Genomic DNA, 14,754 nt, shown 5'->3' on the forward strand with positions numbered 1-14,754 from the left:
TGGATGGACGGTTGTCCTTTGAAGACCATTTGACGACCGTCTCCAGGAGAGCTTTTTATCAGGTTCGCCTGATCCGCCAGTTGCGCCCCTTCCTGGACCGGGATGCCCTATGCACGGTCACTCATGCTCTCGTTACTTCTCGTTTGGACTATTGCAATGCTCTCTACATGGGGCTCCCCTTGAAGAGTACCCAGAGACTCCAGTTAGTCCAGAATGCGCCTGCGCGGGTTATTGAGGGAGCAGTTCGAAGCTCCCATGTAACACCTATCCTGCACAGACTGCACTGGCTACCTGTCGTCTTCCGGGTGCGCTTCAAGGTATTGGTTACTACCTTTAAAGCGCTCCATGGCTTAGGACCGGGATATTTACGAGACCGTCTACTGCCGTCCTCTATCTCCCAACGACCGGTGCGTTCTCACAGAGAGGGACTCCTCAGGGTGCCGTCAGCCAAACAATGTCGACTGGCGGCCCCCAGGGGGAGGGCCTTCTCTGTGGGGGCTCCTACCCTGTGGAACAAACTTCCCCCTGGACTTCGACAACTATCTGACCTTAGGACCTTTCGCCGCAAACTTAAAACCTATTTATTCCGCCTTGCTGGACTGGCTTGATTTTAAAAAATTTTAATTTGATTTTATGGGTTTGAAATTTCTGTCAATTTTATAGGGCGTTATTACATTTTAAATTTGGCCATTTGAATAAGTTTTTTAAGGGTTGTTTTTTAGTATTGTATGTATTGTTTCTTTTGTATTTTATTTTGGCTGTTCACCGCCCTGAGTCCTTCGGGAGAAGGGCGGTATACAAATTAAATTATGATGATGATGATGATGATGATGATGATGATGATGATGATGATGATGATGATGATGATGATGATGATGTAAAATTATTTAATATGTTTCATCAATAGATACACTAAAAGTTACAGAAGGCAAGTTTGGTACCAGTCTTAAATGGCTGCCTGTATTGGTTTAAACACAGATTCTATTCAGTGTTGCAATTGGCGTAGTAGCTGTCTAGACCAATTGTAAGAGGAACCCGACTGAACACTAACATAAACATTACACACTTGCTTCACACACGAGTGTAGTTGTTGGACTTTGTCTTCCAGCGTATTAACATGTGAGAGGAGTAGTGGATAGCACTGAGGGGGGGAAACTAATGGTAGTTTTCCTGTTGCGAAATATTCCCACCCCTCCCAAACATTAACAGGTTTGTTTATTTCATTTTATTTTCCTGTTGGCAACAGGCATGTCAAACTTTTTAGATGCAAGTATCATCTTGCCAAAAGTCTGTGGTTTAAAACAAACACAACAAAAAATAGCACATTATGTCTTCATTGTTTTGCATTCCCAAAAGAAGTAATGCTCTCTTCCCCCGCTCAACTCTGTCCTTGAGAGGGAACACACTCGGGGCCAGGGCGAGGGAAGAGGAGCAGCATCTCTCCAGCCTCCCTCTCGGTTTGGGGCGGGGGTTTTAGGGGGCCCTCCCTCGGCCTCACAAGGCGACGCGCTTCCTTTCCTTTCCCTTTCCTTTCCTTTCCTTTCCCCACAAGGCAGAACTTCTGGAGCCTCGCTGCGCGCGGCTGTTCCCTGAGTCCTCGCCGGCGAAGGCGGCCATGGGGCAGCCGCTCGTCCTGGTCGCCCTGGGCTGGATCGCGGTGCTGGCGCTTCCTTTGCGCGGCTTCTCCTCGCCGCGAAATGGTAAGGCAGAGGCGGGGGCGTTCCTGCCAGACGGGAACCGCGGGATTTAGGGTGGTCGCGGCGGGCAGGGGAGGGGGCAGTTCAGCCATCTTTTCGAGCACAAATAGGGACCCTGCGCTGAGTTCTCCTTGCCGGTCTCCCCAAGGAACAGTTCTAGGTGCCAGGCAATAAATACACCCCACCACCACCACCTTTCCTTTGATATGCAAACGCCTCGGGGATTGAGTTGTCCGGATTTGTGCCTCACCTGATGCTTTGAACTTTGCCCGGCAAGCAAAAGGCTGCATTTTCCACTCCGGGAACCGCCTTCGCTCCTTCCCTGACTAAATAAACTCATCAAGCGCTTATTATCTACGTTGGTTGGTTTAGAAATACCACTGACATTTCGATTTGGTTTATTATTATTTTTTAATCTATCCCACTGCGCTTGCTTTCGGCAGAAACTTGAAACTCTGTTCTGAAGAGCGGTGTTTTCAGTTGTGGCTTTGTTGTGGCTTCCTCTCACTTCTTTTGAATTGTCTTTATTGTGGCTGCTCCTCACCTCTTCTTCGGTTTGGTTTTTGCCAGCAGCCTTTCCTTCCCACCACTTCCTGGATGCCTTGGACTACAACTCCCATTTTTCTTTGGGCAGCACAAACCTTTGGGCAAGAAGGGAGTTTACAACCCAATTCGTTTGCAGATTGAGGATTTAGAGAAAGCCGCTTGAGAGAGAGTGATTTTGGATGGATCCAGTGGTGGGATTCAAGTAATTTAACAACCGGTTCTCTGCCCTAATGATTTCTTCCAACAACCAGTTTGCCAAACTGCTCAGAAAATTAACAACCGGTTCTCCCGAAATGGTGCGAACTGGCTGAATCCCACCACTGGATGGATACTCCTGCAAAACACTTTATCGAATTTGATCCTTGCTACGAATCACTGTGACTTCAGTTCTATAGGTGTATAAAATCAGTTTTGGTGTTTTCTCCCTCTGTGGTAACATTAGAACTTGAGGTCAACAAAAGGAAGTTCACCTAAACATATTATTAAACTCTAAACCAGTGGTGGGATTCAGCCAGTTCGCACCACTTCGGGAGAACCGGTTGTTAACTTTCTGAGCAGTTTGGCAAACTGGTTGTTGGAAGAAATCATTAGGGCAGAGAACTGGTTGTTAAATTACTTGAATCCCACCACTGCTCTAAACATATTATTAAACTGCTCTGACAAAGAGCAGTAGTAATAATTAAGCAATTTCAATAAGAATTAGACATATTTATTTATTTTTATTTATTTATTTATTTATTTATTTAATTTTGTCATAACAATATATACAAGCATCACACAAAAAGATTATATAATATGTAAACATATACATGATGAGAAACAAGGAAGTATAAGCATATATATATATGTAGGGAAAGAAACAATAGGACAGGAACAGTAGGCACGTTTGTGCTCTTATGCACGCCCCTTAAAGTCCTCTTAGGATATTTAGTATATTGTTGGAATATACAGTTATTGATAACTAATAATCATGGAAATTTATTACTTCAGTTTTCAATTGTATTCCTAGTATTGGGGCTGTGACTAAGGGAATGTTGATGTTAATTGTATTCCTAGTTTTGGGGATGTGACTAAGGGAATGCTTGAAACAGGCATATGGTTTATTTATTTATAATATTTACAAATGGCCTCAATTGTTATTTAGGCAAGATATACTCCCCCAGAAATATCAAATCCAAAAACTTATTTAATTATCAAACAGTAACTTTGGGTCGACCAGAACTATCCAGGTTAAAAGCACATCAGAATGGGATGGTCTTCATAGGCTTACAAAATGCAAATGTTGGACAATTCAACCTTCAGAGGAATTACATTCTGAAGAATGAGGATTACTTTTGAAAAGGAAACTGGAACACATCCCATAAACTCCTGTGGCAATAGGGTATTCAGGAGACTTGCTCTAGATTTTCAAGTCACATAGGCAGAATCATCAATTTGATTCATTATTAACAGTAGATATTGAGCAAAGGCTAGATTGGATATGTGGTATAATGTAATGTGCTTTTCTTATATTTTGAGTTTTGTTTCAAAGCTATTGAATTACCGAGTGGTGAAATACTGTGGAACTTTCAGTTTTCTTGAATCTCATTAAATTGATGGGAGATAAGCAGACTCAGTTTTGGAAGGCAATTTTCTTTCTTGCTTTTTAACTGCTACATATTTTAGCTGGGGAAGTTGGGAGGGGGTTGTTGTTGGAATGGTAGAAAGTTAGTCATAACAACATTCCGTTTTCAAGGACATCCTGCGGCTGATGGAGACTGCCTGAAGATTGTATCCAATTGAGTGTGAAGAGTTGATTGGACAATGTGATGAACTTGTGGGTGTGGGGCAGGGCTGTGAACTGTCAACTGGGTGTGGAAAACTTGGAAGCTTTCAGTTTCGGGTTTTCCCAGCTGTGCCAACATGACATCTTTAATAAATTGGAACTTTGAGGAACCTCAAGCCTCAGGGCTTTATTTCGTTGAGGGTGTTCCTTGGAACCCTGACACAGACAGAAAGCAAAATAATACATGTTGTTGTGAAAGAAAAGCCACTTTAAATATTAGCTGAATTAGTTTTTTTTAGCAGAAAAAGGAATTACCGTATATACTCGAATATAAGCCGATCCGAGTATAAGCCGAGGTCCCCAATTTTACCCCAAAAACTGGGGTAAACTGGGGACTCGAGTATAAGCCGAGGGTGGGAAATGAGGCACCTACCGGTTGGGGAAACCCTCCCTCCCTCAGCTGAGAAGGCTGGCGGCTCCCCGCCCGCCTCTCACTGCACCGCAGGGCTTCAGTCCGTAAAATGTGAAAAAGCAAAAACCTCGAGTATAAGCCGTATATACTCGAGTATAAGCCGAGGGGCTTAAAAAAAAAAAACTTGAGTATAAGCCGTATAGACCCGAGTATAAGCCGAGGGGACGTTTTTCAGCACAAAAAATGTGCTGAAAAACTCGGCTTATACTCGAGTATATACGGTATTTAGCTTAAGTATTTTTTTATGTTTTGTGTAAAAGCATATGAATTCTTTAACAAAATAAATTTTGATATTTATGCCACCATGTGTTTGTTATGTGTTTGTTATATTTGCTGTAACAAATCATTTGAAACCAGGATTTAAAGAAGACGAGTGAATAGCTCCCTCCTGTACCCAGTCAGTTGACTTCAGTGGATTGGAAAATTTATTGTATAAGAAAGACTGAAAGAATGGGTTATATTTAATCTCCAGGGGGAAAAAAAAAGACTGAACAATGTCAATAGAAGATCAAGATTTGTACTCCTTAAAGTCAGATTGTAGAGCATAGAATAACAAACTCAGGCAGATTCCAGTTAAGCACACTTCATAACTCTCTCCTCTCTCAGTTCCTTTAAATAAACAAAAGTTACTGTGCTATGCCACTAAGAAGTTAGTTATCTCTATTTCTGAAGAGAAAAATAGACTAGAAAATGTTTTCAATCATAACAAACAACACCCTCCTAAAATTTTTTACAAAATGTTACCCATTGGGAGATAATTCAACCACAATAAAAATTAACAAAAACCAAGATATAGATTCAGTAACAGTAACAGAGTTGGAAGGGACCTTGGAGGTCATCTAATCAACCCCCTGCTCACGAAGGCAAGCAGCAATGAACATTACATAAAAAAATAAAATCAATATGTATTATAAAGTATTAATGCTGAGAATTAAAAGAATGTTCTGGAATTATAAAAATGTAAGCATACCTACCATCTAAACTTACTAATAAGATTTACATTAAACAACCTTATGATAATTGTTAGCCTCTTACTCATTATCACTTCTACCAGTTAATTTGGTTTATTGAACAAATAGATTTCAAGACTTTTTTAAACTATTATTATTGGGTTTATTGTTGCCCAAAGTTAGACAGCATACTAAAAAGCAGAGACATCACCCTGCCAACAAAAGTGCATATAGTCAAGGCTATGGTTTTCCCAATTGCAATGTATGGCTATGAAAGTTGGACCAGAAGGAAGGCTGAGCGTCAAAGATTTGAGGCCTTTGAACTATGGTGCTGGTGAAGCCTCCTGCGAGTCCCTTGGACTGCAAGGCAATCAAACCAGTCAATCCTAGAAGAGATCAACCCTGACTGCTCTTTAGAAGGCCCGATCCTGAAGATGAAACTGAAATACTTTGGCCACCTAATGAGAAAGAAGGACTCGCTGGAGAAGAGCCTAATGCTGGGACTGATTGAGGGCAAAGGAAGAAGAGGACAGCAGAGAATAAAGTGACTGGATGGACTTACTGAAGCAGTTGGTGTGAGCTTAAATGGTCTCTGGGGAATGGTAGAGGACAGGAAGGGCTGGAGGAAAGTTGTCCATGGGGTCGCGATGGATCGGACACGACTTCACAACTAACAATAACATTGTTGCCCATCTCACCAATTTGCCTTTAAGAATATACATAGAAAGTTAGGAAACTCTGTAACTGAGGATCCAGATTTTAAAATGCACACAAACAAGAAGGAGCTACCCATACAAAGCAGGTAGAAAAGAAAAAAAGGAAAATACCACTTCTGTCCTGTTGTATAAACAGGATAATACCCAAAAGGCAGTGGCGCAAGTAGTGGGAATAACTTTAGTTCCCTGTAATTACCATTGTGATTTTTAATAGTTGTGTTGTATTTTAAAAAAGTATGGAACTACAATATAGATGACACCTTTGTCATAATAAAAAAGGAACAGCTAGACAAGACAGATGAAGCAATCAACAACACCTTCAAAGGAATAACATTTACAAAAGAAGAAAATAACAACACACTTCCCCTGCAGGATATCAGCAGCAGTGGAGGAAATGATGGCAAACTAGAAACCCAAGCTATTGGAACCCCACCCACATTGTGTTTTCGCGTATCAAAATAACACGACTTCCCCTGAAGAGCTATGTAAGAACTTTATTCAGATAAACATAAATACACTTCAGCAAGTCAGTATGCCAGAAAGAAGAAACAACATCTTCCAACCAAATGATACCCATGCAACTTTATCAACAAGTGCATACAACTCACTACAACAAACTCACTACAATACATTCCCATGTATCAAAAACTTCTCAGAAAATTTTTTCATGGTTTTCTACTGTTTCAAGCAATATGACTAAACAGCATGTGACATACCATTATGACAATGACTGCTACAACTACACAGTATCACTGTAGCACACAAACCATCTAATGTCCTCCAAACCAAAAGACCTAGTGATCCAAGAAGAAGAAAAAATGGGGTCATCCATAGGAAGGACTGCAACAGTCACCATGTAGGACAGGCAGGTAGAAGACTAGAAGTGCATCCAAGACCACTAAGATCATGTAGCAGTCAAAAGACTTGACAAAAACTCCTTAATTTCACAACACAGAGACAGTGGGGGGGAACTATTAGCATATTAGACCAATCAAATCCAAAAATGCTTGACATTTGGAAACTTGACATTTAAACAAATTGGCCATCTCTAGATATACAGAGATAGGCCACATTTATACACCATTTAAGAGATGCTAAAAACGTAGGACAAAAAGACCATCACATAACTCCTCCAGCAACCCACATTCATGTAAACAAGAATCATTAATGCTCACTGACCAAAATACAGTCCACCTCCTAAATCCAGCCATACAATAAACAGTGCTTGGAGGCTGGCGAAGATTCATGCAACTGGTAGCATCAATGCCACTTTTTAAGACCAATGGGATAAAACTCTGTCAACCCAATCGTCTTCATCATTATTTTTTCAGATACTTGCATATTTCTAGAACTTTCATCCCACAGTTGATATTCTAAATTTTATTTCATAAAGAAGATACTGTACTTCCTTTCTGAAGTCTTATTATATTGTTATGTACTGTGTTTCCCAGAAACTAAGACCAGGCCTTTTTTCTTTTGGACTCTGAAATAAGCACTAGGGCTTATTTTTTGGGGGGAGGGTGTCTTTATTTTTTCCCCTGCACGGGAGGCCCACTTCTGCTTGCTCGCGGCAGAGCAGGAGGCCACATGAGGTGCCAGTGCTGCCTCCATGAGGTGGGGGTGTGCAACTGCCCCACGTGCCCCGCACAGGCTTATCTCAGGGCCCTTGCAGCCAGGCCACCCATGCTCTGACACCTGCCTCGCTTTCTGGCCCCGGCACTGGCGCATCGCACAACCTCCTGCTCCATTGCAGCCAGGAGCAAGCAGAAAAAGTGGGCCAGTGGTCACATGGGCTCCTGCTGTACATGGTTGCTGGTGCTGCCACCACAAGGCAGTTGTCAGGGCCTGGTGGCCTGGATGTGGAGGCCTGAGGTAAGCTGATGTAGGGCGTGTGAGGCAACTCCTCACCTTGTGTCAGCACTGCGAGCAACCAGACGGAATGGGCAAGCAGCTAGCTGCAAAGGTGCTTAAGTAGGGCTTATATTGGAGGTAGGGCTTATATTAGGCGCATGCGTAGAAACATGCTAGGGCTTATTTTCAAGACAGGTCTTATTTTGGGAAAGCAGGGTACTATTATATCTTATTATATAATAATTTTTAACATTTCTACCAAAAGTGATCGAACACTTTTTCCTTTTCCTTTTACACTTATCTCAAAGTGACTGCAATTAGTAACAAAAGACCCCAAATGAGAGAAAAAAAGTGAAAAAACAATTAGTGTTTTTGTGGGTTTTACTTTTTTAGATCACATACTCCTTACTAGATGCATAAATTTATGATAAAATCTGACAGCAATTCTCCTCTTCTAGAAGTAAGAGAATAATAGATCTGAAGGAGATAATGACCGTCAGCTGATTAGTACCTTATTTAAAAGGGGGAGGATTTTTCTTTAGATGTCTCCATGAATGGTGTTTGTGCAGCTTCAAATCCCACACAATCTGCTTCTTTACACAGTTCAGCCAATTCATTTCACAGTAATGGTTCCACAGGAGACATCCAATCTGAATTTGCTGTTGAGGCACTGGCAGCCTGTGGAGCCTCAGGGTGAGTTCCCATTGATGGAAAATCTTGCCCTCATCATACCTTCCGGGATTTCTTTCTATTTGAATTGAAAATTTTGTTTAAATAATTTGATATATTATCTAATTAGTATTCAACTACAATAAAATATAATTATTACACACACACACAAACACAAATATAAACTAAAAGTGTAAAAAAGGTAGAAAATTGAATACTGTAAAGATGTCATGCTGGAAATGTTTTGCCTACAATGGCACTATACTGATCATGTACGACATATGAGAACTGAAAAACCTAATGCTAGCAAAATTAAATACATTGTTAAACTCTAAAAGATTAATTTATAATTGCCTAATATCATATTTTTTTTCTTTTTAGGATCTTCTTCCATGAATGACACTCGGGCAGGTCCAAGATCCTTTCCCTTGAGAATACAGGGAGAAGAATATGAACCAATTCCACTTTTTGATAACGATGCTGAAAACGATTTGGAAATTGGGTCAGCATCTAGCAGTCAAAGCAGAACACGGAACCTTCCAAAATATGTTCTAGGGAAAGATCTGGAAGACTACCTATGTAGTGGATGGCTGACCCATTTCGTTCCAGGAGTCTATACTCTCGTTGTGTCCTTGAGTCTTCCTCTCAACATCACAGCAATTTTTCTGTTTTTGCTAAAAATGAAAGTGAAAAAGCCAGCTGTAATGTACATGCTCAATTTGGCTTTTGCAGACATACTTTTTGCAAGTGTGCTTCCGTTTAGGATCGTCTATCATTTTTCCGGAAACCATTGGCCTTTTGGATCTGCAATGTGCCGCTTTGTGACTGCAACATTTTACTGCAACATGTACTGCTCCATTCTGCTGATGACAGTGATCAGCATCGATCGTTTCTTGGCTGTGGTGTATCCAATGCAATCTCTGTCCTGGCGCACCCTAAGGCGTGCCTCTGTGGCTTGTGTTGCCATCTGGCTCGTATCTATTGCTGGAGTGGTTCCTTTGTTTATCACTGAGCAAACAAAGAACATACTTCCTCTAAACATAACAACTTGTCACGATGTACTGAATGAAAGTGACCTCCAAGCGTACTACCGTATCTTTTTCACTATTTTCTTTTCTCTTTTCTTTTTTGTGCCATTAATTGTTTGCAGCGTTTGCTATGTTTGTATCATCTGGTGCCTTAGCTCTTCAAACATCGCTGTAAAATCGGGTAAAAGGACACGAGCTTTGTTGCTGTCTGTGGCTGTTTTATCCATTTTTATTATATGTTTTGGCCCAACTAATCTTCTCTTGCTAGTTCATTATGCACATTTTGCTTACAGCAATTACACGGGTAATATATATTTTGCTTATCTTCTCTGTGTCTGCATTAGCAGTGTAAGTTGTTGTATTGACCCTTTGATCTATTATTACGCCTCCTCTGAATGTCAGCGTAAGTTGAGCAATTTATTACGTTGCAGAAAGGACTCTGAACTCTGCAGCCTTACTTCGGATAATCCTCTAGGCAGCAGAACAAGCCAAAGGGCTACTGGCACCAGTACAATTGATAACAGTCTCTATCGAAAATTACTAGCATAGAAACATTTTTGCTGTTTCTGGTATATGTACCTCCATTTTATAAAATACTGTTGTGAGGACATAAACACCCTTTATCATTCTGTTTTATTAACATAAAATCTGTCACTATAAGAATTGCAGTAAATGGAGAAAACTTTGGGAGACTGTAAGTAGTGTGTCTGTACATACATACATCTTTATTTAAGGCAAAAATGGAACACAAATTTGTAAAATGCTGTTAAACTTAAACCTTGTCTTTCCTAAGACCTACTTGTAGGATCATGTTGCTACATTTTTACACAGAGGTTGGCTGTGTAGTGGAGTGGAGTGGTACTCACTCTGTGAGATATGAGCCAGAACGATCCAAGCAGTCTCTCATCAAGTATGGTTTTTCTCCCACCACATCAGCACTATATTACCGTATATACTCGAGTATAAGCCGAGTTTTTCAGCACGTTTTTTGTGCTGAAAAACGTCCCCTCGGCTTATACTCGAGTATATACGGCTTATACTCGAGTTTTTTTTTTTTCCTTTTTTTCACATTATACCGGCCGGCGCGAACTTGGCGGGCTTTTGCTTTAGCGCGGGGAAGCCCTGCCGGTGCAGTGAGAGGCGGGCGGGAGCCGCCAGCCTTCTCGGCCGAGGAGGAGGGTTTCGCCGACCGGTAGGTGCCTCATTTCCCACCCTCGGCTTATACTCGAGTCCCCAGTTTACCCCAGTTTTTGGGGTAAAATTGGGGACCTCGGCTTATACTCGGATCGGCTTATATTCGAGTATATACGGTATATTATATTAAGCATCAAAAACAATTTGGGAGGCATACAGGTTAATGAAAAAAATGCATCAATGGGAGCCATGGAACAATTCTTTCTTTGTGATTTCACATAATTTCAAAAAGGCCAAGCCACTGTTTGCATAGCCCTCTTATTTTATGGGCATAGTGCTTTCCTGGGTTCTAGGTTAAATGTTGAGAATTCGTGTGCATAGATTTTAGGACACAGTAAAGTCAAACGTCAATAAACCTTAGATCTACACTTGTTGAGTAAGTAAAGCACTATTGTCCTATATTATTTTTATATGAATGTGTATGCATATATGCATGTATGTTAAATACACATACATATTCAAACCTATTACTTTGTAATTTTTTGCTCTATTAAAGCTGTACAAATGTTGATGAGCAGAGATATTTTACATTTTATTTTTGAAAATTGAATTACACTCAATAAATACGCAAATTGTCTTTGTGTTTATGATTTCCTATTAATTCGTAATTCAGTAAGTAGCTCCCAAAACAGTATTGAAAATATGCCACAAGTTAAATTTAAAAACGATCATTCATTCATTCTGCCCATAAATGTACATTGAGGTATACTACTGCTTTTCCAATGCCCAAACCATATCCTAAAGTTTTCGAATACAGGCAGTTCTTGATTTACAATCATTCATTTAGTGACCGTTGGAAGTTATGACACTGAAAAAAATGACTTGACTGTTTTTCACACTTACGACCTTTGCAGCATCCCCCCAGTCAAAATCCAGGTGCTTGGCAACTGACTCATATTTATGACGGTTGCTATATTCCAGGTTATGTAATCAACTTTTGTGACCTTCTGACAAGCAAAATCAATGGGGAAGCCAGATTCATTTAACAACCATGTTACTACTTAACCAGTGATTCACTTAACAACTGTGGCAGGAAAGGTCATAAAATGGGGAAAATTCACTTAACAAATGTCTCGCTTAGCAGCATAAATTTGGAGCTCAAATGTGGGTCATAAGTTGAGGACTATTTGTAAGTTTTCAGAGGGAAAGCAAAAGGTACTGCAGAGATTTCTTCAAACCTAAGCATAGAATGCTTGGAGTTGTATCAGTAGTGCAGTGTTTCCCCATGCTGTTTGGGGAATTCTGGGAATTGAAGTCCACACGTCTTAAGGGCTCTGAGATTGAGCAACTCTACTTCATTAAACATCTATGGAGCTTCCCAATCTTCCATGTCATGGTTGTCCCAAAGATGCCTTTTCAAAAGGCAACTGGACGTTGTTGTTGTTGTTGATGATGATGTTTCGTTTCTCATCCAAGAAGCTTCTTCATTAGAACTGAAGAAGTTTGTAGACTTTTGAGTTCAATTACTTCTTTGGCCACTAGAGGGTGCCATAACTACAGCAGAATTAGCCAACAAACTTTCAAGAACTTCAAAGAATAATGTGGAGGAGGAAATAATAATTAAAAGTAGAGATAGCAGTAGTGCACTCCTGCATTATAGTTGTATGATTTACATTTCGCTTTCTCACAGTCATACTGTATAAGATTTATTGAGAAAATACCAGAAAAAGACACAGCCATGTCAACAAACAATTAATGATTCAATAAGCATGGAGGAACAAGACCCACAACTTTATTCTGTGTTGACATTATTTTTTGCAGTGGTGTGCTGCCCAATGTTGCCCATGCTGTTGCTGGGCAATTTTATAACCTGCAAGTCACTCCCATGATTACTTCTGTTTGGCTGAACAGACTTCTACAACTAGCAACTGAATGCTTGAGTCACTTGCCAGTCTCTTCTGAGTCTCTTGTGAGATGAAGCGATACACTTCAACAGATATACCTTTCCTCAAAATTCACAATGGAAGTGTCAGCATTTCAAGTAGAACGCTGTCCGTTCTTCTTCCTTGTGGCAACCCTGAAGCCTCCAAGATGGCCTCAGTCAGGCTCGTTTCAGGATTGATAGCAAGGTTATTGGAGCTGGGCTGGAAAGGGCAAGTTTTTCTACAGAAACAGCTGCCTTGTCCAGTATTCATTCACTCCCGATGCAGAGCCCTCGTCCAGGCCTTCCCCTGATGCCAGGACTGGCCCATTGTCCTCCCCAGCCTCCTCAATGTCTGACTCTGTTGCCAGGTCCGCAGTCTGCTGGTGGACCACAACAGTTTTATATATAAATATAAATATAAAACTGCGAGTAGTAATGGGAGCCGCGCGTTGCTCCCACGTAACACCACTGCTCCGTAGTTTGCACTGGCTTCCTGTGGTCTTTCGGGTGCGCTTCAAGATTTTGGTTACCACCTTTAAAGCGCTCCATGGCTTAGGACCCGGGTACTTACGAGACCGCCTGCTGTTACCCTATGCCTCCCACCGACCCGTACGCTCCCACAGAGAGTGTTTCCTCAGGGTGCCGTCCGCCAAATAATGTCAGCTGGCGGCCCCCAGGAGTAGGGCCTTCTCTGTGGGAGCATCGACGCTCTGGAATGAACTGCCCTCTGGCCTACGTCAAGTGCCTGATCTTCGGACCTTCCGTCGTGAGCTAAAAACATATTTATTTATTCAAGCGGGACTGGCATAATAGTTGATTTTAAATTGGGGTTTTATTAATATTTTAAATATTTTAAATTTTAATTTTAATTATCAGCCGTTTTTGTAATTTTGCTATATTTTAATTCGTTTTTAACTGTGTATATTCTGTATTTTATTTCTGGCTGTACACCGCCCTGAGTCCTTCGGGAGAAGGGCGGTATAAAAATTTAATAAATAAATAAATAAATAAAATAAAAATAATGGTTGGAACCTTAAGTTGCACCTGAAAGCCCATGGTAATAGAGCTGTTATAATTATATTGACATACTGAGGCATTCTGGACTAGTTATAACTCCTCAAGGGTAAGCACAAGGGCTAATGTACATATAAAGTGACTAGACCAGAGGTCTCCAACCTTGGCAACTTTTAGGCTTGTGGATTTCAACTCCCAGAATTCCTTAGTCAGCTTTGCTCAACTCTGGGAGTTGAAGTCCACAAGTCTTAAAGTTGCCAAGTTTGGAGACTCCTGGACTAGATGATTAATCATGAGATAGTCCAGGTTCTGATCGAGGAAGGGGTACATTTGATGCACAAGACAAATATATGCAAAAGTTATCCTGATCAGAGCTGTCAACTGCCTTTCAAGTAGGAGCTATGAGTCCAGAAAAGAGCTCAGATTATGTACCAGTTCCATTTAGGGAAGAAAAGTGTAATTCTCTCTGGAGCCCAAGTTGGTAAATCACAAAATCCAATGATCCATGAGCCCACAGCCCCTTAAATCTTGCAACCGTTGACTTTAAAGCCAGTTTGCCCCCCCCCTCCAGGCTCATAACCACCTTCAGGCACTGTGACAGAATCTTGACAGCATCACTTGGCTGCTTCCAGGTGAGTTTATCCAGCAGTTTCATGTAGAAGTTTAAAGAAGAAGGAAGACCATTGAGCCCTAAGAGACCCCACAGACCTGGAGTCTCAGGTTTAATCTTCCCTACCCCTCCAACACTGACTGGGATCAACCATGGAGAACCTCCACAATACCTTTCCCATGCTTCCAGTCCCTGTAGCAGGTTCAGAGATCATAAAATCTTAATATAAAGATAATAGGGATGCTATCTCCTTTCACTGACTTATTGATTGATATTGATTAAATGCCATTATGTTGATGTTCTTCCTTAGAGACAATACAGATATTCTCCCAGAGATACGTACTTCAAAGGGTACTAACCTGGTCAAGTTTCATCTGG

The 14,754-nt window shown here is 41.0% G+C and overlaps 1 protein-coding gene across 1 annotated transcript; it reads left to right on the forward strand.

Annotated features, from left to right (window-relative positions):
- The first annotated feature begins 1,429 nt into the window (after window positions 1-1,429).
- On the forward strand, window positions 1,430-11,465 carry LOC131191276 (proteinase-activated receptor 1-like). The gene is made up of 2 exons (XM_058169270.1): window positions 1,430-1,700; window positions 9,048-11,465. The coding sequence occupies exons 1-2, from the start codon at window positions 1,616-1,618 to the stop codon at window positions 10,241-10,243; spliced, it is 1,281 nt and encodes a 426-aa protein (XP_058025253.1). The 5' UTR covers window positions 1,430-1,615; the 3' UTR covers window positions 10,244-11,465.
- The last annotated feature ends 3,289 nt before the right edge of the window (window positions 11,466-14,754 follow it).

This window comes from Ahaetulla prasina, chromosome 2, assembly GCF_028640845.1.
Source record: "Ahaetulla prasina isolate Xishuangbanna chromosome 2, ASM2864084v1, whole genome shotgun sequence".
NCBI classification, from domain to species: domain Eukaryota; kingdom Metazoa; phylum Chordata; class Lepidosauria; order Squamata; family Colubridae; genus Ahaetulla; species Ahaetulla prasina.

Bases quoted from the DNA above. Each gene is read 5' to 3' on its own strand.
- LOC131191276 (XM_058169270.1), top strand. From the start codon at position 1,616: ATGGGGCAGCCGCTCGTCCTGGTCGCCCTGGGCTGGATCGCGGTGCTG. The intron at 1,701-9,047 runs GTAAGGCAGAGG...TTTTCTTTTTAG, and splicing joins CTTCTCCTCGCCGCGAAATG to GATCTTCTTCCATGAATGAC.